Below are 25,305 nucleotides of genomic sequence, written 5' to 3'. Positions count from 1 at the left end.
ACACATTCATAAATGGAATAACAGATTAGTAAAGCATGCATTACTCATGGATTCTGTGGTCCTTGTAGAATATTCTGCCCTACACTGTTTCCCTGATTCAAAGAGAGTGCTGCCATATCTTTATAGAACAAACCAACTATTATTCCATATGATAAATTCCCATTAAGCTGAGTTAAAGGATGGATAGCAGAAATACAAACATTTTAAAGGATAATAAAACCAAAGGAGTGACTGTGTCGTGCCAACTGTTGCCCCATTGTGATAGTCCTGTGGGAAGATGTTGTTGGCCTCAAAATGAAGAATTCAGGGGTCAGTTCTGGGCCAATAAATGCCAAGTCTGAAACATCACTATGTAGCAGAGTGCTCTGTCCTTGCAGTAATATCAGTAGACTCAAGTTCTTCCTCCTCTTCTTCCTCCTCCTCTTCAGTATAATCAACAAATTCATGATCCTCTCTTTCACCTGAAATGGAATATTTGAGTATTTTTTTTTAAAAAAGCACATATTTACAAAAGTCTTTCAGCAAAAGCAATGTGATTTAAAAGTGCTCAACTTAACAGGCTTGTAACTATGGAGTTTAAACTGGTATGGCTGGGATCCTAGACATACCTAACTAGGAGTACAGTTGTAGAATTGCACTGTAAAGTCACGTGCAGTGTAAAGCCAAGCCTTGCCTCACAGCTCACACTCCTAGCAAATAACACTACACCGACTCTGTAGAAGTATGGACTGTTATTTCATTCGTAAACAATTCTATTCTACTACATCTGTGAATACAGCAGCTGCAATTTGTTCTTGTATTTTAACATATATTTAAGCATCAGAGGGCATAGTTCTTTGCTGAGCAGGCACAACATCCGTGTACTTAAACAGGCCACATCCAAGTTGTTTCAGGTCAATCTAGGAGATGGGAAGCCTATGTATTCCTCGTATATTAATCCAGTCCTCACTCTGCTGAAGGAATGTGAGCTTCAAACTCATGCTCCTTAGCTTACGAGAGGGGCTATGGAGTTACTGTGTTTCTCCAAAAATAAGACACCGTCTTATATTTATTTTTCCTCAAAAAAATACACGGTGGCTTATTTTCAGGGGATGTCTTTTTAAAAAATTATTAAGTATGGTACAGTTTAACCTACAAGGTTAAACTGCCTATCACTATGGCTTATTTTCGGGGTATGGCTTATTTTCGGGGTATGGCCTATTTTGGGGGTATGGCTTATTTTCGGAGAAACACGGTATGGGCACATACACTCATTCCCTGTAATGGCTTGGCACAGTGCCTGCATCTGTGTGTACGCACCAAGGAAGAAAGCAGGGATACCAGGCCTCTGCTATGCCATTTCGGGATCCAGCATAGGGAAGGATTGTTCCCATAGATTTTGCACAGCCTATGGAACAGCTGACAAATGTAAAGTTCCAATGACATGCCATGGGAAATATAAAAGGAAATACTTTTTTCATTTGGGTTGATCCCACTGGCAGAATGAACTGGAACATAGGAAGCTGTCCTACACCATGCCCGATCATTTGTCCATGCAACTGCTCTTTCCAGGGTCTCAGGAAAAGACCTTTCACGTTACTTGCTAACTCCTTTTAGTCAGACGTGCCACAGATTGAACCTGGAACCTCTGAGTGCAAAGCCTCTGACCGATCACAAAGCAGGTCCCTTACCAGGACTGCTACTACATCCGATATTCAATATGCAGTTGGCATATAGCATTTCCCAGCACTATATTTCTGCATCTTTATATGGAATGCTACAGAACAAGTTTCAAAGCATCATCTGCAACATGCCTGCCTCCAGCTAAAATTCTGTGTGAACAAAAAAACCCAACAACATTATAAATGTTCTCCATTGGCCTTGAAGATTCCAACCAATTAGTTCTGCTCATGAAAAGTTTGTTGTAGGCTGTGCCTAAAGGATGTCTTATTTTCACATTCAGGTAAACAGACAACTCATTATAAGGGCAATGTACTTTGTGGCAAACGTCATCCTGTTTTCTGCAAGTGCTTATTTATAGTCTTTTGATTCTCCTTCCCTCCTGCAGAGTGTTTCCAATCACTCCTTTTCCAATCTTTGTATTCTTATTCATTAAACACCGAAAACAATGTAAGAAAGAGGGTTGGGGTTTTTTTTTACCAAGTCTTCCATTCTTGCCAAGTTCTTCCTCTATTGCAAGAAGACGGTTGTATTTGGCCACCCTCTCACCACGTGAAAGACCTCCCAACTTGATGAACTTAGTTCTCAGTCCAACAGCCTTAAACAAAAACAAAAGCATTTTAAACCTCCAGTGTTGAGGGGGGAAATGAATCCCGTTTCCTGCTATTTACATAACTTGGGTGACTTAGAAGCAAACTTCAATTATGTAACATTCATATTTCTCATCTCTATGTGGAGGCCTACAATTCAGCATTTATGCTTGTGTTTGTAACACTGCCAAATGCATAGCCGGAGCATTTATTCCACAGGACAGTGTGTGTGTACTGAAACTGTCCTTTGCTTTGTAATACTGTGCTAAAATTTGGCTTCTGGTTAATTTTTTGCTTCCGTCATGTGAACTCCATGACCTTCGTGTAAACAGGCCATTGACTGGACTGCTGTTAAGGTCAAAGAGTAAGAAGAAATGTCAGGCATGGCATTTTAACAAATACCTTGGCTACAATGACTCAAAGGAAAAACGCTGCTAGGAGGGAATTTCATGCAAGCTCTAGCATTGGTGGGATAGGTAGGGAGAAAGCTATCCAAGCCAGAGAAGGGGAAAGGGAAACCACATTGAGCTGAGAGTCAGGAAAACAGTATAGTGCTGAAAGGAAGGGAATTGGAAGCTCAGAAGACAGCAGGAGGCAGGGTAGGGTGATTGGACTAAAATTCACACATTAATTTTAAATAAGTGGCCAATTTTTAGTGACATCCTCTATGCAATTATGCTTTAACACAAAGAGACTAGCCTGAGTCCATTAAGACCTGTTATTCAAGAAATACTGGCAGTGCTCTATGTTTTGAATAATTTGCTTAACTTTTCCTTAAAATGTCAGCAAGAGACAATACATATTTTCACAGTGCTACCATTGCCCACTGTTGTGCATCTTCCCCCGCTTACAGTTCAAAGATTAACTCTCTTTAAAAGGCGACTCTCTCAAAAAAGCCAATTTTCTAAAAGGTTACCTGTGTTTCAACTACAGACAACATTTCTACTATGGGCCACATCAAGATAAAAAGCAGTATTTGAGCAATTGAACAGCTTTCGCTACTTTACTTGCCAGGTCTACAAGACTGTCATCAGAAGTCTCTCCATCTGGACTGCCTAAAATGGAAATGCGCTTTCGACCTGTATAGGATGGAAATGAAAAGTGCTTTTGGTCTTAATTTCTCTATCCGGCCAAAATACTAGCTGTTTTCCATTGTTTGCCTTTGGCTATTACAATAGTTTTTTCTTGTTTTGTTTTTTCTATGTCTTCTCTTGTTCTGTTAAATCCATTGTCTATGATCCAATTGAGGTTTGAGAACTTAAGCTCACTTATTTAAAGGGGCTAGGACTCATTTAACTCAGTGTTGGATTGTGGGCATTCTGTATAACAGCTTAAATACTTGCTCTGTGACTTTCTATGACTACTAATGACTGAACATATCATTTTGGTAGCATATTCAAGGCAAAAGTGAGGCACTGAGGCATTTAATTTAATCTAAACTTATACAAAATATAGCTGCAGATTAAAGAAGGGGGAAACCATTTCTCTAGTAGTATAAATTCAATTCTGAAGCTTAGAGTTCATTTATTTCAGCAGCTTTGTTACATTTTGAAAACTTGTAAAATGTCCATAGAAATATACAACAGAAACGCTTTGTATGAGAGATACGCCCTGTTACCCTGGCTCTATACAGCACTTTGAGCTGAACTGTATTCTAAGAATTCATTTAATATATTTTGAACATGAACCCACAACTCTATTGTTGTGCCATGATGAGAGCCAATTTTGTCTAATAAGCAATTCTAACACTGTCAATTACTGTATTTACCGTATTTTTTACTCCATAAGACACACTTTTTTCCTCGTAAAAAGTAAGAGGAAATGTCTGTGCATCTTATGGAGCGAATGCATGTTCCCTGGTGCCGAATTGCCCAGGGGCTAAAGGCATATCGTGCTTTTCTTTTCTTTTTTTAAGAAAGAGCTAAAGGCTAACAAGAGGGGAAGAGAGTGTTGAAAGGAGCCGCTCAGCAGCTGATTGCAAGAGATCGGGGAGGGAGATAAGAGACGCTAGTTCCCTTCCCAGCCCCGCACAGGCCCCTTGCCCAGACCTCAACTGTTGTTTGCAGAGAGAGTCTGCTTGTTTCCCCAGCGACATGTGACTGGCTGATTAGATTATCTGTCTGGAAACAGTAGAAATGGATCCCTTTCCTAGAGAAGCTGAAGAACTGTGAGTTGAACCCCATAAAAACAGGGTTTTTTCCCTTTGCAAGGTAAGCTCAACAACTTTGAGCTGATCCTCAAAAATGGAGCTTTCCCCCTTTGCAAAAAAGATGCATTGTGAGCTGACCCCCCGCCATAAAAAACGCGGCTTTTCCCATTGCAAACAAAGCTGCACAACTTTGAGCTGATCCCCCAAAAAATGGAGCTTTCCCCCTTTGCAAAAGAAGCTTCCTCAAATATTTAGGGGGGGGGCAAAGGCACCTAGGCCTCTAGGAGTTGGCTGCTATGCCTAGGACAATTCAAGAAAGCAAAATATTTCCCCCCCCCCTTGTTTTCCTACTCTAAAAACTAGGTGCGTCCTATGGTCAGGTGCATCCTATGGAGCGAAAAATACGGTAAGTATAACATGTTACATCCTTTTACAGATCGTATAGGCAAACCTATAGTGTGTACTTCATTTTAATTCCGTTCTTTCCTCTCCTCACCATCTAAATGTCGAGTTATTTTACAGAGGTCAGAAATTTTAGCTTCATTGGTATATTTTAGGACGAGACCACTGCATTTTGGTATGTCGTGGTTCTCCATAAGTTTAGATACACTCTTGCACAATTCTTCTGCAAAAATATAACATTTAGATCCCAACGTGTTGCGTAATGTGATCCACTGCTGCCGGTCCTATACAAATAGCAAAATAAGGGATTAAAAAATTCAGAAGTTAATGCCAGAAACCAGATGGATACTCTGTATTTTCAGTATAAACTTCAGTATGTGCTGTTTTAGAGAAGACAAATGGGGCCCCACAACTAATACCTGCAATCCTACAGAAGTGCTTCTGTCTAAGGCTCTAACCTGCTTGGAATAGGAACCCAAAGTGTGCATTTTTTGGTTCCCACTCTTCCCTCGCTACTTTGTATAGCTGGGACAGCCAACATGGCACCCTCCAGATGTTGCTGGAGTTCAATTCCCATCAGCGCCAGCCAATTGGTGAATGGCCAACCCTTCTAAACCGAGATATTTATCCCAGTTGGTAATGGGTTTGAGTCAAGTCTATGTATGTGCTGTTTTTGTTTTAAACTATAAATATATGTACTCGGTATCATAAACATGATTTTACACATGTAACTGTTTTCTCTATGTTTTTATTATATTGCAAATCACTTTGGGAAACAATTCGTGAATTAAATAATTATAACCACCGCCATATATTTGATTGCTATACAGTAAGGTAGGATGTGAGGGTTCTCCAAAAGTCACACGCCCTCTTGACAGGCCATACCCTGCCCCCCACTGGCTCTGCTCTGTGCCCTTGAGGGATCTTGTTTTGCTGAAATGTATCCTTGAACTGTGATGTTTCTTGCAGGTCTGAGGATGAAAAGTGTGTGTATGTGTGCTGTGCATATAAACCACTGAATTTTGTTGGTCTGCTTTGGACCTTTTCTTTTCCCTTTCCCACTTGGCTGGAAGGTGTATGGGAAGCTGCCTATGGACTTTAGCATAGCTATTACTGAGCAACAGCGTGTTCCCATCCAACAAAGGTAGCAGCAAAGGCAGGCTTTGGCATGCAATGTAAACTCTGAATTCCCTCTTCAGATAAAGATAGTTTATCTCTAAGCCATCAACATTCTTTGTGGTACTGGAACCTCACAGGACTATATTGTGCTATTTATTTCCTTTCCTTTTAAATACCCAGAGAGGCATCAAGTAAACAGATGATTGCAGTAAAGCAATAGTCATCTTTGTTCCTAATACCAAGAAAAACCCTGCCATCTTCCCTATATTAAAATTTGTTCTTGTTACATTTTTTATACACAAAAGAGAACAATTTATTGTAAAACAATGCATTTTATATGGTAACAGTAAAGCAGAATCAATAGTTATATATTTAACCATATGTAATGTTTCCTGTTTCACATTTCCCCCCAATGAACTTCACAACACTTTCTCTTTTTAAAAAATAAATAAATGTGTTTATATTTATGTGTATCAGTTTTCTTCCTATTACAGTTTGCAACAGAAGGCTGGTTTTTTAAAAAATCAATAGTGAATTTTCCTGCCTCATTTAGGTCTAAAAGAAATCAATGTTATCCATCATGCCTTGTCTGCCAACATTTCCTTATCCATACCTCTACAACAGAAACTTGTATATTTTACCAATATTTTGCCAGTAATTAATTCTAAAGCAGCAAGATATGTATTTCCATCCTCTCTCGTATGTCTCCACTATGATTTCTGAGAAAGACTGACAAAACATTTTCTCAGTATACAATCTGTATGCCATGGGCATGTACAATGGTGGCTCCACAATTACAGAATTCTCTCCTTTTGGAGACTTGCCAAAATCACAGCCTGATTGTCTTCCCAGAACTATTGTAAGACCTCTTAGTTTTGTCTGGATTTTAATGGCCTGCAATAAGAGGGGACAGGAGGCAGTTATATTTGGGAGTTCAGTCTTGCTCAGATATGAAAGCATTTATCCTGTTTTATAGCAGTTAGCTGGCAACTAACTAGACTGTCTGACAGTCCAATCGAGGCTCAAGGATGTCCAAGTTTATTTCTCTTTTCTCCTTACTCACTTCTACCAGCCTCACAGTAGGAAGAGGAAAGCCCCAGAGCACACAGCCTTTCTCAGGAGTGTGGAGAGACTGCAGAAAACATGTAGGCACTGCAGCATGTGTTTCTGATGGTTTCCTCTCCCTCATAAATACACTAAAAATACACTCACTTTAGCTCCTACAATGGTACAAGTGCATGGTCAACTTTTCAATTTCAATTTGCATACAGAACTAGCAGATATCTAGAATGAAACTACTATAACTTTCCAACAATAGATGACAAATGTTGACTTTAAGTTAATATCACAACTTTAAAACTGTGAGGCTCTAAACCAGGCATCCCCAAACTTCGGCCCTCCAGATGTTTTGGACTACAATTCCCATCATCCCCGACCACTGGTCCTGTTAGCTAGGGATCATGGGAGTTGTAGGCCGAAACATCTGGAGGGCCGCAGTTTGGGCATGCCTGCTCTAAACTGCTTTCCTATTTTTTGGCCATTTGAGCTCTGATGGCAATCTATGTTGTCATGTGACCTGGGATAGCTCAGTTGGTAGAGAACAAGACTTTTATCTATAAGCATATATCTATTAAATGTCCTAAGTCTACTGAGATAGACTTAATTGAAGGTAATTGCATTGCCACTGATTTTTACTTTATGTATTTATTTATTATAGTCACTTATAGCCCTCTTTTCAGGATACAAATCCTTCTAAGGTAGTTCACAACAAAACACAAGTCAACAATATATAGAGTTAAAATATCAAATAGTTGAACACAGAAATGTAGCAAATATTATTGTCCTAGTTAACTGTGCTGCTGTATTTTGCAATCCTTCTCTGAAAACGAAGGTTTAATATGATGCATGCATCTCATACATTTCATACAAACAGGCCCTCAGCCATCTAAAGTTTGATATCAATGGGAATTAAGCATTATAATGGAGCTTAGGTTACAACAAAATCCTATTCTTGTCTACTCAGACATATCCCGATACAGGATTGTCATCTTAGTCAAAATCCTGTCACGCTGATTTTAGTAGGACTGAAGTGTGTCTGACTTTAATTGGGTCAGGGCCACAATGCTGAGGAATGAAGCTCAGTGAAATTTTCTTTCCTCTATGACTTCCTCTTTTCTATAAAATGTACCCCTCCCAAAGTTTAAGCACGTTTTATGTGTTTCTTTTATTGTTGGGTTCTCCTCGAGGACAGTGATAAAAATACCAAAACAAAGAGAGAGAAAGCTCCTACCTCTTTCCTCAGTGGATCTATTAATGTCATAATAGCTGGGAATTTACGAATTAGGTCCACATACACATCCACCATTTCATCAGGGCTCTTGAGCGTTCCAAGTATCACTTCATATTTTCCCTTGGACTAAAATTAAAAAATACGGAAAGGTAAAAATCACTATCAGAGTTGAAGCTGCTCACTTTTCTTTTTAATAGATAATGATAGGACTAAAGTACGATAATTAGAAACACTGAGGTGCCACAAAGGAGCCATTGGCCTTTTGCATGAATGAAGTCTGTTGATAGACTTCCTTCCCTTTACAGAGCCCATCCCCTTGATGGATCCCTTTTGGGGAGAGAGGAAGAGATACTGAAAAAGACAAAAGAATGTTGAAAAAAAAGACACAAAAAATTAATGCTTACACAGTCGATTAGTTCATGAGCAGCACAATTTATTCCCAAGTATACATCTATTCCTAGTTCCAAGGAAAGGTGTGTACAAGCAGACTGGATCAAAGCCAGAGGTTGTTCAAGACTTTCAAACCCTGTTACCAGGCAGCCCAAGTGAGACATCTTTTTAAGAACAGGAGACTGTAAATGAATTTAAAAACACTGGTATTAATTTCATATAGTCAAGAAGTGTTCTACCAATCTCCAAATAAGACCCCCAAGCCCATCCCCTGCTGCATTATATAGGTACCATACTGTCCTACAACCTAGCCAGATAGGATATTCTCTCCCTGTATAGCTACCAGTATTTTATAATTCGGTTTATGATTGGATTATTATTTTGGATGTGCATCAGCTATATATAAATTATCAGCATCTACATGAAGGTAACCAGCCTCTTGCAGACGGCTTGGCTAATGTTCCCAGTTTCTATGAACAGATGATACATAGAGATAAGAATACTATTTTCAAGCATGCTGTTTCATACATTCAGATTTGACATACTTCCACAAAGTTTGAAAGGGAGAAAATAGAAATATATTGTAGTCCTTAGGCAATTAAACAAAAGAAACAGGATGAAACAATTCTACTGCTTCCAAATGATGCAGTATTCCTATGAAGTTTAATAAAATATGAAACAAAAATAATGGACATGATTCACTTAAAATGAAGCTTAATTAATCTGATTCAGTGGGAGAGATTTAACCATGCGCCGAACTCTTCCACTGAAGTCAATTTAAAAGTGGGCAATTTGTGGCAATGACAACAGAAACAGATGCCATCTTGGCCCTAGAATGCAAACAATGTAGCATATCAACCCAAAAGGCTGCAATTATATGCATGCTTATTTGTCTCATCCCCCAATCCTACTAAATCAGTGGTTTGTAAGAAAAGTCTATGTGATTATCAGTTATGTGCAAGTAACTGCTACTTGGAGTAGACCCACTGAAATTATTACTGCTAAGTTAGTCATGTTCATTCATTTCAGTGGGTCTAACTCTGAGCGGATACAATGTTAAATATGATCCTGTATATTCTTATTTTTCACACTACATTTTTCACACAGTATTTATTTAGTTTCCTCTCTTACCTTATCAAAATGGTTTTTAGCAATGGTTTAAACAAAATATATCTATTTAATGTAATCATTTATTAAACATTAAATCAAAGAGTATTACAGAAAAAGCATTTTTTAAATGCATTTGTACACGTAAAATTTCCACTTAAATTTACCTGCTCTTCTCTCCCTATCCTGGAGAACATCCGCTCCTCACCATCCAAACTACATAACCCATATTTGTTCATACATACATCCTCATGGGGCATTGTTAACTCCCAGTCTAATTAATAAAATACAATAAACATGTTCTACATTTTATGCTTTTTATAATGTTATGATGTTTTAATTATTGTAGTGTGCATCACTGATATTTTTATTGAATTGGTTGTTTTAGGAATGCTCTTATAATAAATAATTTTTAAAAAAATCATTCCTAACCAAATTGGGCTTCCAATTTGGCTATCAATAATAAGTAACTCTTACTGGACTGTTTCATATTCTGCTTTTGAGCATGACTGAACCTAGCTCATAGGCAGTGGATGCACCACATTTTGAGTCTCTAGAATACCTAGGAAATCGCAGGCCGTGGACTGATACAGATCTAAGCAACAGGAACTAGAGACAAAACCAGCATGGCTTCTTTGAGCACTATGCTGCCATCATCACAGGAGTTACATTGGTTCCAGGTTTAAGAGACAGTGTGTGCCTCCATTTCCTTCTTCAATCAGTGTGGATTGCAGCAGGAATTCCTACAAACCTGAGCTTCTAATGGTTGATATAATTATGTCAGAAAGGCTGATTGATGGAAAGCAATCTTCTGTTCTATGCACAATATATTATAATATAAATCCCTCCCAACAAATAATGGTACACAAGTCTCAATACATCAAGAACCATCACACTTGCTAATAACCTATCACCTTATGATTCTAACAACTGTTTTATGCAAGTTTTGTTTAAAACTGTATTGTTATTTTTTTCTTACCGGAGCTTTTTTTGCAGCATCCCGTGCAGTCTTTTTACCTTCTCCCATAGAACTAGGCTGTTACAAAGGTTTTGAAAAATTGTTTAGAAACACCAACATTATATATTCAGGAAAAATAATAACCAAAAAAATTAGCCATCTTTTAAATACTGCAATTGCTTCAAATATACTATCCAATATAAAGGTTGGGTATACTGTAGTAGAAAACACAGAGTTTGGAACACAATGTATTTGTTGCAAACTGACAACAGATATCCAAAACTTCACTATGAATAAACCTCCCTGATTTTGAACAGATTATCTGCAGAAAATAAAATGAAGCACATTAATGACTTTTTTCAGAATTTAGGCACATGAAATATAAATGACATATTGTATGTTATTGGTGTATTTCTCCATTACCACTCCAGTAACAAAGCAGTGTAGCAAACAAGCTTGCATTGATAACATGGGCCAATTAGGGTATTAAGTATTTTATATACCGGTATTCGAATATTGTGACACTTCCAATTAATTTAAGGAATTTAATGCAATCATTTGTGTGCTTTTTTCTTTTAGAAATTTTATTTATTTGTCACAGCAAGTAACAAATATGTGTCCATAAATAAACGTGAGCCATAAGCCAATACAAAAGCAGCTAATCGTTCATTCTATTGAGAAAATTTTAATAGACAACCTGGCACCTGCACAGAAATGTGAAAAACAGACATAATAGTAACTTGAGTTCCTAATTAAATGGGTCTCCCCATAAGTTCCCATGAGTTTGAGGTGGCTTTCTTGTTTGGTCTTCCTAGTGCATAAATGAAATAAATGGTTGCCCATACTGTATAAAAAGATAATGGGTTTGATTTACTTCTGGTGGCTTTTACTTGAAAAGTTAACTCGTCAACCAGGGCAACAGACCAGACTTGTGTATACCTTCTTGTAAAGCAAGGTATATATGCACACAAACACAAACACACACATATCATAAACACACACACACATTCCTGAAAATCAAAAAATGATTAATTTATAACTTATCTCACCATGTTAGTAGTTTGACTCAGCAACTTCATTACTTCTCTCTGAATATCCACACATCTTTCTACACCCTGAAAAATAAAATTAAAAAATCCCACAGAACCACATTTTTTTTCCTATTAAAAGTAATTGCACTGGCTCCCATTCCAAACTCAGTGACAGTATGTGTGTAAGTAAGCTTTACTACAGCTACAGATCAGCGACGCGGGCGGCGCTGTGGGTTAAACCACAGAGCCTAGGGCTTGCCGATAAGAAGGTCAGCGGTTCGAATCCCCGCGACGGGGTGACCTCCCGTTGCTCGGTCCCTGCTCCTGCCAACCTAGCAGTTCAAAAGCACGTCAAAGTGCAAGTAGATAAATAGGTACTTCTCCGGCAGGAAGATGAACGGCATTTCCGTGCGCTGCTCTGGTTTGCCAGAAGCGGCTTAGTCATGCTGGCCACAGGACCTGGAAGCTGTACGCCGGCTCCCTCGGCTAGTAAAGCGAGATGAGCGCTGCAACCCCAGAGTCGGTCACGACTGGACCTAATGGTCAGGGGTCCCTTTACCTTTACAGCCTAAAAGTTCATGACCGAATGAAAGCTAAGAAATCTAAAACAAAAACAAAAATGGGCACATCCCTCCACCAGCTTCTAAAAGCTAGACATGGTCACTTGCCCACAAGCCTCTTTCCCAATGAGACTAGTGGCACACACTTCTCCAAATGGGGCATGGGCCTGTTCCCAGTGATGCAGACAGCACTGAGTTCTCTGTGAGAGGCCAGAGGTCAGACCCTCTGACTCCAGCTGTCCAACCGCCCCTCCTGACTGGTTGATTGCTAAGGCAGTCCTTCCCTGTTTGTATGGGGCTTGACAGGGAGCCAGGGGAACTGCCTCCCTTCCCATAGCCTCTAAAGGCAATGGAGCTGGCGGCATCACCCTCCTTGGTCCACTCCATGCTGTTGGCATGCTTGCACTCTCCTCCTCCTCTGACAGCAACTGCCACCCATCCCAAAGCAGCCAGGCTCAAAACAAGTACATTCTGAAAACAAGTGACCTTTTCCAAAAGTTACTAGGTAAAGGTAAAGGGACCCCTGACCATTAGGTCCAGTTGCAGACGACTCTGGGGTTGCGGTGCTCATCTCTCTTTACTGGCCGAGGGAGCCGCGTACAGCTTCTGGGTCATGTGGCCAGAATGACAAAGCCACTTCTGGTGAACCAGAGCAGCGCACAGAAACGCCGTTTACCTTCCCGCCGGAGCGGAACCTATTTATCTACTTGCACTTTGATGTGGTTTTGAACTGCTAGGTTGGCAGGAGCTGGGACCGAGCAATGGGAGCCGTCACGGGGATTCGAACCACTGACCTTCTGATTGGTTATTAGTGCATTGTACTAGTACTAGTACATTGAACTGCAGCTATTCGCTTTAATAGACATGTTCCAAGTTGCATGAGAAGTTTTGGAGAAACTGCAACACCAGTGGCCATGTTCTGTAGGGGATTAAGAGTATCTTTAATCCTGCCAAGTAGGTAAATCCAGGTATTAGCAGGAGGGAAAGCAAGTATGAGCATAAAGAATGCCTTGCATGGTAGGCAGGGTATCAGGACCGCAACCAGCGAAGAGTACTAGCCAGGCGCCTAATAACTTCTGAAACATTACTGCTTTATTCAGGTATTATCATTCAAGCTCCATCTCCTTGAAAAAATGGTTTTGCCTTTCACTTATTTATTATTATTATTATTATTTATTATTATTATTATTATTTATTAGATTTATATACCACCCTTCATCAAAAGATCTCAGCGTGGTTCACAAGGCCTTGAGTTGTGCCTTGGCCTTTGAAGAGGATACAAGATTATAATCAGCTGTGCCAACATGCAATTAAAAAATTATACCTGAGTTAATTTTGTTCACACACATGATGTTGTGCAATAGAATGAAACGTTTGCTTTAACCATTTTTTTTTTCATTTAGGAACTGGTAATTGGGGATCTATGCCAATTCCCACCTGATTCAAAAGAAGATTACCATATCTAATTAAATTTCTTTCCCATCTCGCCCACTTCATTGCTCTCAGTTGTTCCATGAGTGTACCATTATACATCCTTAATCTGAGGGGAGTGGGGTGGGTATTGAACAAAATTTTCCTGGGAAGGCAATTTGACAAAAACATTCATCTATGACAGTGAAATTTCAAAACTTATCTTCAATGTATTTGAAGATATAATAATGACCTTTCCGGAGAATAACTCATTCGTTCTATATATGAATGTGATGTCTCATTTTGTGAAAATGAAATGCCTACTATAACACAGAACTCTGCTATATCTTTCCTTTATCAATATTACTCACAAGAGACACATCCACGGGCAACTTCCCAGATATAAATGAATGGGTCTTGTGCATTAAAAGCACAGCCATGTATTACACACTTCCATATGCATGTTTCCTCCATATACTTATAACCAACTCAGAAATGTTTTAGATTCAGGTAGGTACCCTTGTTGGTCTGACGCAGTCGAAATAAATAAAAAAGTATTTCTCCAGTAGCACCTTAGAGACCAACTAAGTTTGTTCTGCGTATAAGCTTTCGTGTGCATTAAGTGTGCATGCACACGAAAGCTTATACGCAGAACAAACTTTGTTGGTCTCTAAGGTGCTACTGGACAAATATTTTTTATTTATTCAGAAATTTTTTGTTATGTTTAAGGACCTAATAACATGTTACATTAATGATGTGTTTAGCAATCTTATAATAAATAATAATAATAATAATAATAATAATAATACCACCAAGCACAGAGGAGACACCAATGAGACTTTTTCCTCATGCTAATTGCCACATGGAGTGGACGATTTTCACCTTTATCACAACTGGAGAGGGTAGACTGAAACCACATACTTCATTCCTGAGAACAATGCCCTCCACCCACCCAATGCCTGGTATTTAATACTTTTAACCCCACATCATTAGTAATGTGCCATGAATGTAACAAGTAGTGAGGCAGTAAGGCTTCAACCCTACACCCTGTTCACTATTACTCCGATTGAAGACAGCAGGTATAAGCGTAGAGAATGAGGAGTTGGATTATGTCATAAAAACGCAATTTACTTCTTACAAGTTGATTATAATATGGCCAAGTGCTTTTCAATATTGTGTTTTATTATAAACAAAAGGGAAAACAGTTGCACATGGTACCTGTTTAACCGGTAACCAGTGTGGAGGTATAACCATCACTTCTTTCAATAGATTCAGTTTTCCAGGTGATGATTTTCCACAACTCAAAACTGTTGCCATCGGAAGTGGCAAAGCCAGTTCTTTAGGCGATTCCTAAAGTGGAAAAAGTCATGCAGGAACTTCTTTAGGCTTCACTTTGCAAATTAACTGGAACAGTAAAATGATTACCGTACATATGCCCCCAAATACTATGGACTTCTGGAACTGTAGACGCAGCTTGATTGCTCCATATTATTTACTTACTTTCAGCATTTAGATCCCATCCCATCCCATGCAGTTCTCTGGGAGGCTTAATTGCTGGTCAACAGCACATACCCCATTAAATTAAGTAAGCACAGTAAGCATGGGGCAACATCAACTACCTGGATGCCTTAGAATTAAAACTAAAGGAATTAATTGCTATGTCACAAAACGTGACACTTGCATGTTAGTGACCAAGGCACAAATTTGCACAGCAATACACCAGGCGAGGATTAAGCACTGGCTCTAGCACAGAGATATCTGCCAATTTCATTATGGCCAATCCTATGGATTCTGGTGGCAGAAAGAGCACAGAGCTAAGCCATACTTGTGTAATAAATGTACTAGAATGTGGTTGCGATACAAGCCCCATCAACATTGAGCAAAAGGTTCCGCAGAACTTAGGCTGCACGTATATCTGGATTACTTCTTATTCCTATCTTGAGAGAGAATTCTGGATGCTAAAATCCACACAAGTACCTGATCATATTTCAGCAAAGCGATATGTAAGTACAAAGGCATGTCACGAAGAGTCGCAGCAGTCTTTGCAAAAGCAAGAGATGTACACCCAATAGCCATGCTACCCATAACTACAGGTTCCGCAGGTTCTGCAGGAGGGATTGGCTTCTCCATCACAGAAACCTTCTTTCCTGAGAAAAAGAAAAACATGTTTATAGTTTTCTATTGACAATATCAACATCACAGGGTAAGTAAAATATGGCTATGAAGTCAATTAAAACAAAGAAAGAATCTGGACTTCTTCTAGATCAATTCTATTGGAGTCAAGGAGACTGCTCCAGAGATAGGTGTTTTGAGGACTGCCAACTTAACCCCTTATATTAAGACACTTCTTCTGATGAACTTTCTAACACTAATCTCCTGTTGTGATGGAATAGGACTTTTTGTTTGTGACTAGGCTGTAAAATGGTTGCCTTTTATGTTGAAAACTCATGTATATAGGGGTAAAACATTGCAGGAAGGTGAAGCATGCAAGGGATACTTGTTCAGGAAGTTTTGCACGAGAACCTGGTAATTAAGGAGAAACAGAAACCTAACCAAGACTCTTGTCCTCAATTGATAAAATGGGAGGGGGTAGTTAAAATATTCCATATAAAAGTTGAAGAGCTGCAAGAAAGAAAAGGCTTGAATTAAACTGTAAAGCCAACTTTTTTCTAAAATAATTTCCCCCAAAAGTGTTTAACTTGATGCCTTACTGTAGCCTTAAATAAAAGCATAGCTTATTGGGGAGCAGGGAATTGGTCTGAGACCCTGTTATTCAACTCAACCCTGCCAATTTGCTACCAAGCTAGTTTAAAGACTTTGTTACTGGTATAAGAAGTCCTATACAGGTGGCGACCATTTACACATGTCCAATTTGCATGCAACTGCCGTCGCATGGGTCATTTACACCCAGAAGAGGGAGGAATGGGGGCGGAATGGGGCAGGCTTATGTGTGCTCTGCAGGCATGCACTTTAGCACAGAATCCAACACCTGTGGAAACGGGAATTGCCTGTACAGTTCTGCATCTGAGAAGCCACCTCTCCCCCCTACATCCCATGCTGGTCACTTAGATCTGGGAATGGAGATCTGTTGATGTTTATAGCAAAGCATGTAAAGCATGCTGTGACTTAGACACATGCTCTTAGAACTGTGGCACCAGTTGTCTGGAATTCATCTTCCATAGATGTGAAACAAGCCTCCATGTTGTCATGTCAAAAACTTTTCTCCCAGTCCTTCCCAAATTAGTATATGTCTGCAGTTTATAAACCAATTAATTAAATACCACTCTACCCAATTTAGACGGGAGGCTGGACCGCTTAAAGTGGTCCAACAGAAAGCTGAAGTGGTTGTTTAATCAGGGAGTCAGAGAAGTCAGAGAAGAATAAAAGTCATCCACCGTGGCAATGGTGAGAGGAAGGTGGGGCTGGTTTGGCTGGCTGGCTTGCCTTCTTTCCCTCTCATGATGCAGGCTATAACCCATGCTGTCATACCTAACCTTTAGGCTTAAATCACATCTGTTCTTAGACATAATAATATGATATTTTGACCTCTTCAATGAAGGCTTGTTTCAGTCTCAGATAGAACTCTTCTTTTATTTCCTTTTCTCTCCAATTGCTTATTACTATTATTATGCCCTTCATCTTCTAGCACCCCTAGATCCAGACTTTCCAAAGAGTGTTTTATATGCACAAAACTTAAGAATCTAGAGTAGATTTTGAAAATTACTTGGCGCTCACTTGGACACCTTAATAATGGCTGGATTTCTGAAGCATAGAGCTTAGCAACCATAAACTCCCACTGTGACATTCATGTCCTCAAGTCCTCAAATTCTTATCATCCAATGACTTGCTTTCACTCTAAAATAGGAGCTGGCATCTTTTGAAAATCCAGCACTAGTTGTGGGTGCTGAGTGCCTTTGAAAACCTGACCTTTTAATCCAAGCACTTAACAGAACTTTCGAAAAGCAGAACATGAAAGCTGTCAAGTGCAACTATGGAACTCTATGCAGACACCCAACTAGAGTGTTCTTTAATTTGAAGCACATCATATATTTGATCTTCCTTAGGTCTGGAATGCACAGGAATGAGTGCATTATGAGTGAGGTGTCAGGCATGAAGCAACAGGCTGTTCTCCAAAGTTTCTCAAAAATCACCTTTATTCTCCATAAAATGGCAAAATCTTGGGAGGTTCAACATCCCTATAATGGCTTCTATTAAGACTGCTGAAATTCCAGTAATTAAATATTTTCTCCCAGAAAAGTAAAAATGATTTTGTTATTATTGCTAAGAAATCAAGAATGGCAATTAAAATTATCAGTGAGGCAAATGCAGCAATACAAACTCTGCTACAGTACTACTTTTAAACAAATTTAACTCTGAGCAGTGTTTTTGGTACAAAATCTCATAATCTTCATAAAAATGCCATGGGTGCTGGCATAAAATGGCTGTCATGAGCTGCTACAAAAGGGATGATGGTACTCCATACTGGTGAGTACTGTCAAGACAAAAAAGCACTGCGGCAATCATGAAAGATACGAAATGGTAAAGAGTATACGAATAAGAACACTTTCTTTTTATCATGAACAGGTCACTGCAATTATGCAAAGAGGAGAAACACTCGACACATTTCCCTCAAGTTAAACAGAGTCAATGGGTGTCACATCCTTAAGACTCTTGCTCTCAAGGGTCAATATGATCTGGATGTTGTTTCCATTAATGAAACGTTACTCAACGTTACAGATAACAAGTGGTATAGCCCTGGCTGGCAACTAGATCAGCTAGAAGTTCAGTTTAAAACCAAAAGGTGTGGCAAGGGAACACCCTCAGCACCCTTCTATTGTGCTGTTTTCCTGCCAAATCACATCAAACCAACATAAACTTCACAGCAGGTTTGCTGTTCCATGTCCCTCTATTAATCTGATTCCTAATAAAATGAACCAAATCAACATGAGACAATGGAGTGCATATTCATGTGTCAAGACAAAGAACGCAGTCTGGGGATCATATCTGATACTCGGAGCAATTTCATTGTTCCCGCAGGGGGGCAATGACAATAAAGATTATCTATCTATCAATCAGGCATTGTCCAAGAAAAGAGAGCTAGGTATCCAGATCAAGTGTTTCCCAATCTTTTTCTCTTGTTTTGCCTGTGTGATTCCCATTTTGAAGCCTCACATAGCAACAAAGGCAAGCAATTACTATTCAGATAATCACCTGGTACCACACACCCACAACTCAATCTACAGCTGCCATGACTTTACTTGGGATCATTAAGTCCGGTATGCAGACTGATATGGGGACACAAAACATGTTGAAGGGTGGAGAATCCAGGAAAGCATAAAGTGTTATGTGCAAAAGTATCACTTATTTATTTATTTATAACATTTTATACCCCTTGTGGCTTACTCAAAAACAATAAAAATGCAACATTACCGGTAATAACATTTCAAAAACATTTCATAAAAATGTGATAAAACAAAACAAAGCTAGCAGAAGCATGCTTTGAACTACCCTTCCCTTCCGCAAACTTAGGTTAGAAAGTAAATGTGGGGCTTTATCCCAGAGAGGCAACCTGTACATGCAAGGACTCCTACTTGCACAATAGAACGTCCCCATGCTCTCCTCCCCAGGTGGCTCCCAAATCTGTTCTGGGAGTTCTGCCAACCCTCCAGAGCAGATTTGGGTGTGTTGAGTGAGTGTGCAAGGGGCATGTAGGAAGAGAAGATGGAGGGGAAGTTACATTACACAACCAGAAGTCGTATGAACGGGACAGCTTCATTGGATACAAGCCTGAGAGCCATGATAGCATCCCATTCCATTTAGCAAATGGGTATCTACTTTATAGATACAAGGTCCATTCTATAACCTGGTTTGTTTGGCTTTTTTCTCCCAGGAGGAGCTAGAGCAGCTGCAGAAGCCTCTGCTTCCTGGTTTTCTTTCTCTTTCTCCTTTTCAGCTTCCCTTCTTTCTTCATCTGCTTCTGCTTTCTTTGTAAAATATTCACTGTAATAAAAGGAAGTGCAGTAACCACTGGTTGATTTAGTACTTCAAGAAATTTCTTGACACACGCAAGCCTAATGTAGGGTGACAGGTTACACTGATATTTGTTACCTTCACTTCTATAAATAGTAATACATTTCTGATAAAAGTTACATTGAAAGTTTACCGCCATTTGGCATTTAAACCTATCCATGATCATGTTGTTTATCTGGCTGAGAGATACATAGTGGCTCCAGTCAAGACTTCACAGACAATAACTGGTGGAAGCAAGTCACCAGCACAGTTTAAGCAGTGTTTAAGCACATGGGCTACCCTTGAAAATTGTCCAAAAGCTACAACCAATCCAAAATGCTGCCGTTAGATTACTGTCTGGAATGGACCTGACAAAGCTTATATAATTCAGGTCCTATCAGATCTGCACTGGTTATATATTGGTCTCTGCACTCAGTTTATTTATTAAGCGAATTTATAGACCGTGTCACAGCTTAAAGCCACTGAAGCAGTGTACATGGTAAAAAAACAACACAAAACACAGAAACATAAGCTCCAAGAACCAATTCAACAAACTCTAAAACAGTAAAACCATAAAAACAATGAAACACTTTCAACAGCTATGAAGACGATCTTCCGTAAATGACTGGGTTAAGCCTCAGAGAAACCTTCCCAGACAAAAAATATTTTCAGTAGGTACCTAAACATCATGTTAGGTGCCTGCCTGAATTTGGTGGGTAACTAATTCTGTGGAGCTGGAGTTGCAATACTAAAAGCCCAGTTTTCAGTATAGGCTGCGTGCACCTGTAGGGTATATTGTACTCTCAGCAGTGCAGCTGCGAGGTAGATATATAGTGGACATGGCAGCCCCTTTGATATTCTGGTCCCAAGTTGTTTGGGGCTTTAACTGCTAAAAGCAGGTCCTTGAACTGTGCCAGGGAGTATATTGGCAGCCACTGCAGCTCCTTCACTAGATGAGTAATAGGATGTTGACTGGGTACCCCAGTCAACAATCTAGTTGTAACATTCTGCACCAGCTGTAGCTCCCAGGGAAGCCCAAGGAAAGTCCCATGTAGAGCATGTTACTGTAGAGCCCCATGTAGAGCATGTTACTGTATTCCAGTCCTCAGTTCATTGTGATATGTGCCCCTTGTACATTCTGCTGAACATTTGAGGTCCTGCTTCAGATCCCTCCACCAACTTACAAAAGAGGGAACAGGTGTAGTTGTTTAAAGCAAGTGTGCTCTTTTTGGCAGTGGCGTGCGGTCTAAGGGGACTTAGGCTAGAACCTGAATTGTTCCCCTGGCACCTCTTCCCCCAAGCCCAGGAAGTTTCTGCCTGGCTTAGGGAGGGAGACGCGATGCTCATGTATGTGACATTGCAACATCACGTGCACAGGGACCCCCTAATTACCCTCACAAGCTGGTGCCTCTGGCCCTAACTGGTCCCCTACAAAAAAAGTCCACCGCACACCACTGGTTCAAACCTACACCTATGCCCTGATCTTCATGCCATCCATCACTCTTGCAACTAAACTGCACCTCTGAATGAATGAACATTTGCTGTAACCAGGTTTGCTGACTTTTGAGCAGGTGAATTAGATAGATCAAGGGCCATCAACCTTTTTAGACCAGAAGACAAAATTCGATTTTCGATGAGTCCTTTGGGTGTGTCATGAAATGGCTGTCATGGAAGGCATGGCATAACACAAAAATAGAGAGGGTATTTTGTATTTGTCTGGGGGGGGGGTTGTCTTTAAACACCTCCCCCCCCTCGCACTTACTGTGTAGTTATATTTGCAGAAAATAACTTCTAGGGAGTACGTGATCTCAGAGAAACCCACCACAGGGAAGATGTATCCTGGTTGCTAGGTGAAAAGGAAGGGCAAACTATGGATATTCCAAGGACTACTAGAAAATAAGGCAGAACGACATAAAGTGCATAAAAGGGAAAACAGCAACTCTTTAGGACCCAAGGGATTTCCACTGCCTAGTGTCAAACACAGCTCTGATTTTACTCCTATCTGTCAGTGGTTTTAGCCCATGAGTGATCATTTCACTAAAGTTGCTTAGAAGGGTACCTGCACATTTTGCTTAACTTTCTAGGAGGGCTTAGAGACTTACTTTTTTATTTAAAATAAAATGGCAGCAGGCTCTGACACAGTAAAGTTTTTCATGGGTTCCATGTTGGTATCCCCCAAGGTAGATGATAATTTTATTTACAGACTAAGCTTAAACTCAATCATAAACTGCCCCCAGACCACCAGACTGTTATGGTTGAAGCACAGCCATTTCAAATCCTCAAGTATGCCACATGCTGGTAAGTACAAGTACAATCCAATACAAGTCTGCTCAAAAGTTAGTCCCACTGAGTCCAAAAGGGCTTACTCTCAAGTATAGAATTGCAGCCTGAATTACAGTCTTGTAAGTGCAACATAATGGATTTTCAAAAGAAAAGAATTGCTATATAACATGCAGAATAAATATGTGAAACTTACCCTAGAAGTTCATCAGCTTTATTCTGGTCAGTAGGTTGAAGGCCTCCGAACATTTCATTCAGTGATTCATTTATCCATTCAATTGCTATCTTTATAGATTCCTCTCTTTCCCTTTCATCAGCATCAATTGCTTCTGGTGAAGCATTTTCAAGAATTTCAGCATGAGAAGAGATCATGCTGGAACAAATCCTCTGCAGCATAGAATTTTAAAATAGGTTTACCATTGAAATTTCACATAATAAACACTACATTGAAATCATTTTGTGCTAAAGGCTTATTTAAGCTTTATTTTTTATGTAAGGAGAGGGTTATCACTTTCACTGTCAAATGTTATAAACTCCACATACGTCGAATCTTTTGCCAAGGTATTTAAAAGAATTTTACTGCTAGAGTAGAATTCTTCACAGCTCCTTTCATTTCAATCTTGTTTAGTTCATATGCTTCTTTGCCCACGTAAACTACACTTTATATGAACTTTTGAATAATGTGAATGCCTCTAGGTTATATTATTAGAAAATCGTAGAGTTGGAAGGGACCCCAAGGGTGATTTAGTCCAACCCCCTGCTATACAGAAATCTCAACTAAAGCATCCATAGAAACCTTCAATGAAGGAGAGTTCACAACCTCCCAAAAGGGTGATAGTATGATGTCTAATTTGCCCCTAAACTTTTTTTATACTCAGGATCATGGTGCACTGGGAAGGGAGACATTCCCACTTTCTACCATGCAGTAGTCCTGAAGAAACACTCCACCAGAATTGATACCAGCCCTAGGACACATTAGATTCTATTCACATTAATAGCATGAGGGGAGATTTTCATCAAGGAAAAAAAAGAAGTATTGGAAACCCTTCTCCAAGCACCATGGTCCCAATCCTGACACACACATAGCACACAGTGGCTAGTTAAGAGGGAAAACACCTAGATATGTTAAATGCCTTGACACATTTTAACATCAAACCAACTTTGGGCCTTTTGGTTTCATCATATTGAGACAGAAATTGGCAGGGGTTGACCAGTGTCCATATAAGCTCACGGACAATATTATTTGTAGGGCTTCAAGCAGCCCTCAGTCTGGCAGTCAGATATCTCTGGATCAAACAGAGAATTAAGCAAGTAACAGTTCATACCTTGACACAGTTCCTAACTCGGCATGACACTTCCACTTCTAATGTTGGCCGACCAATCCCATCAAGCACCTTTTTCCCAGCTAATTTGGTTATCACTGGAGGCTTTGATAATTCAGAGAAGTAGTTTGCCTGGAAGATAACAAGTATAGCAATTATTTCCCATATATTTAAAATGAGATTTCTATTCTCCTAGTACACAGTTGTCTGCAGTAAACCTTTTCCCTGACTGCTCATTTAGTAGTTCCTGCACCCACGGCTTGGGATCATATGTATTACCAACAATATTATCTGCTTTCTTTTAAAAATCCTAATGGTGCCCTCGTGGCTTTCACTAAATATTCTGGAGTATGGTAAACTGTAATGATACCAGTTCATCTGCAATGAAGTCAAGGATGGATCACAATAAATTCTTGGATTGTGCCACTGACACTGATTCTGCAGGATGCTAGCCTGCCCTTTGAGCTAGCAGGAATCAATACAGGGGTCAGCATTTTCCCTGACTCATGCTAGTATAGGGCATGCTGCCTGGCAATCGGGAGAAATGATCGAACAGGAAGTACTCCAAAAGGCACTATGATGTTTTGTACTGATGGTTGAATTTCAGAGGTAGAGGTGCACAAATTTTGGCAGGTCTTGGTAGCCTGCCCAAATGTGAGCTTCCTATAACATATAATATTATTTCTGCTTCCGATGACATACGGTATCATAAAAAGATATGTTCGCATTTTCTAATCCCCTTTTATTACCAATCATTTAAATCACATTTTCTAGTGGGCTTGGTGCATTGTAACCCTTGTTTTATGAATATCCAAATCAACACTGAGACTATGTCATAAGATTACCATTTTAACAATGGGAAACTAAGGCAGATCATGACATTTACTGTACTAAGTGCCAGTCATCCACATTGAGAGGCCAGAATAAGAAAAGCTAGAAACAGGTTCTCTGTTTTTCCAGTTGAGAGAAAATTATGTACATTAGTAAGAATCAAAGCCTTTTACGTGCCAAGAATTCAGGGTTAGGCAGCACAGTAGCATATGCTAACCACTCCCCACCCAATTTACTTCTACGTTGATCTGCACAGGATTGCTCTGCAAACAAATTCATTACAACACTGGTTTTCATGTACCAGAGTGCACTCTTCACATCTGACGATGCAGATTTCAACCCAGAAATAAATATGTTGGTGTTTAAGGTGTTGTCAAGGCTCTCGGTTGTTGTTTACTTCTTAAGCAGTAAATCCGCAGCCACCATATACCCACTTAGCTAGGAGTAACTCTCGTTGGATTGAATGGGGACACTCAGTGGGACTTGCCTCGGAAATATCATGGAGAAGCTCGCCCTGTAAAGGGCCAAAATGCTACCATGCAGATGCACACACGAGCAACACACGACCTGCATTAAGGTCATTGGGAGTTCTGCACTCCCACCCAGCCGGTCCCACGCCTAAGGCGTCTCTCTCTCCCCCCACCCCCCGTGCGCGTGCGCACTAGGCATACTTCGCCCCAGCCTCCGCTTTGGGCCAAAGGCGCATGCGCACGCGGGGGACCGTTACACGGGGGTCCTGCTTACCAGGTGCCCGTAGAAGTCCTCTGGGCGCTGGTAGAACATGGCGTTGAGCACCTCCTCCAGGCGCTGCGGCACTTCGTTGCTGCGGTAATACTCCGCAGCCTGGTGTTTGAGATCAGTAATAGTGAACCGTCGCGGTTGTTGTTGCTGCGGCTGCTGCTGCTGCTCGCCCGCCGCAGCGCGGATCCCGCAATGCTCCATGTCTTCCCGGAGAAGCGCCGGGGCTCCGTTGCTAGGAGACGGGGCACGCGCGCCTCCAGCCCCGAGATTACCGTGTTCTCGCGGGATCGCTTTTCTCCGTTTCCCCTTCTTCTCAAGTTCTTTCCTTCGGGCTTCGGTCCTGTGCCGAATAGTTTAGCGGAGTCCATCGGCCCCGATTTCTGAGGGCAGACAACGAAGAGGCTCCTGCTGAGCGCTGTTAAAGTATCGGGCGCTGCGCCGGCTGATTAGGTTCCGC

General features: G+C 40.3%; 1 protein-coding gene across 2 annotated transcripts; it reads right to left on the bottom strand.

Moving 5' to 3' along the window:
- Positions 1-37: 37 nt before the first annotated feature.
- On the bottom strand, positions 38-25,305 carry ENO4 (enolase 4). Of its 2 annotated transcripts, XM_035138541.2 has the most exons (14): positions 24,852-25,305; positions 23,280-23,408; positions 22,151-22,341; positions 19,529-19,665; positions 15,643-15,812; positions 14,884-15,015; positions 11,714-11,779; positions 10,686-10,742; positions 8,614-8,781; positions 8,210-8,335; positions 4,895-5,084; positions 3,261-3,328; positions 2,140-2,257; positions 38-461 (listed from the first exon to the last, which is right to left on the bottom strand). In XM_035138541.2, exons 1-14 carry the CDS (start codon positions 25,047-25,049, stop codon positions 349-351), a joined length of 1,863 nt encoding a protein of 620 aa, XP_034994432.2. In that variant the 5' UTR covers positions 25,050-25,305; the 3' UTR covers positions 38-348. The 2 variants fall into 2 exon arrangements, with proteins under 2 accessions (XP_034994432.2, XP_060130759.1); XM_060274776.1 differs by lacking the exon at positions 11,714-11,779.

This window comes from Zootoca vivipara, chromosome 5 (genome assembly GCF_963506605.1).
Source record: "Zootoca vivipara chromosome 5, rZooViv1.1, whole genome shotgun sequence".
Taxonomy (NCBI): Eukaryota; Metazoa; Chordata; class Lepidosauria; order Squamata; family Lacertidae; genus Zootoca; species Zootoca vivipara.
This window is presented reverse-complemented; position numbering and strand designations above follow the sequence as displayed.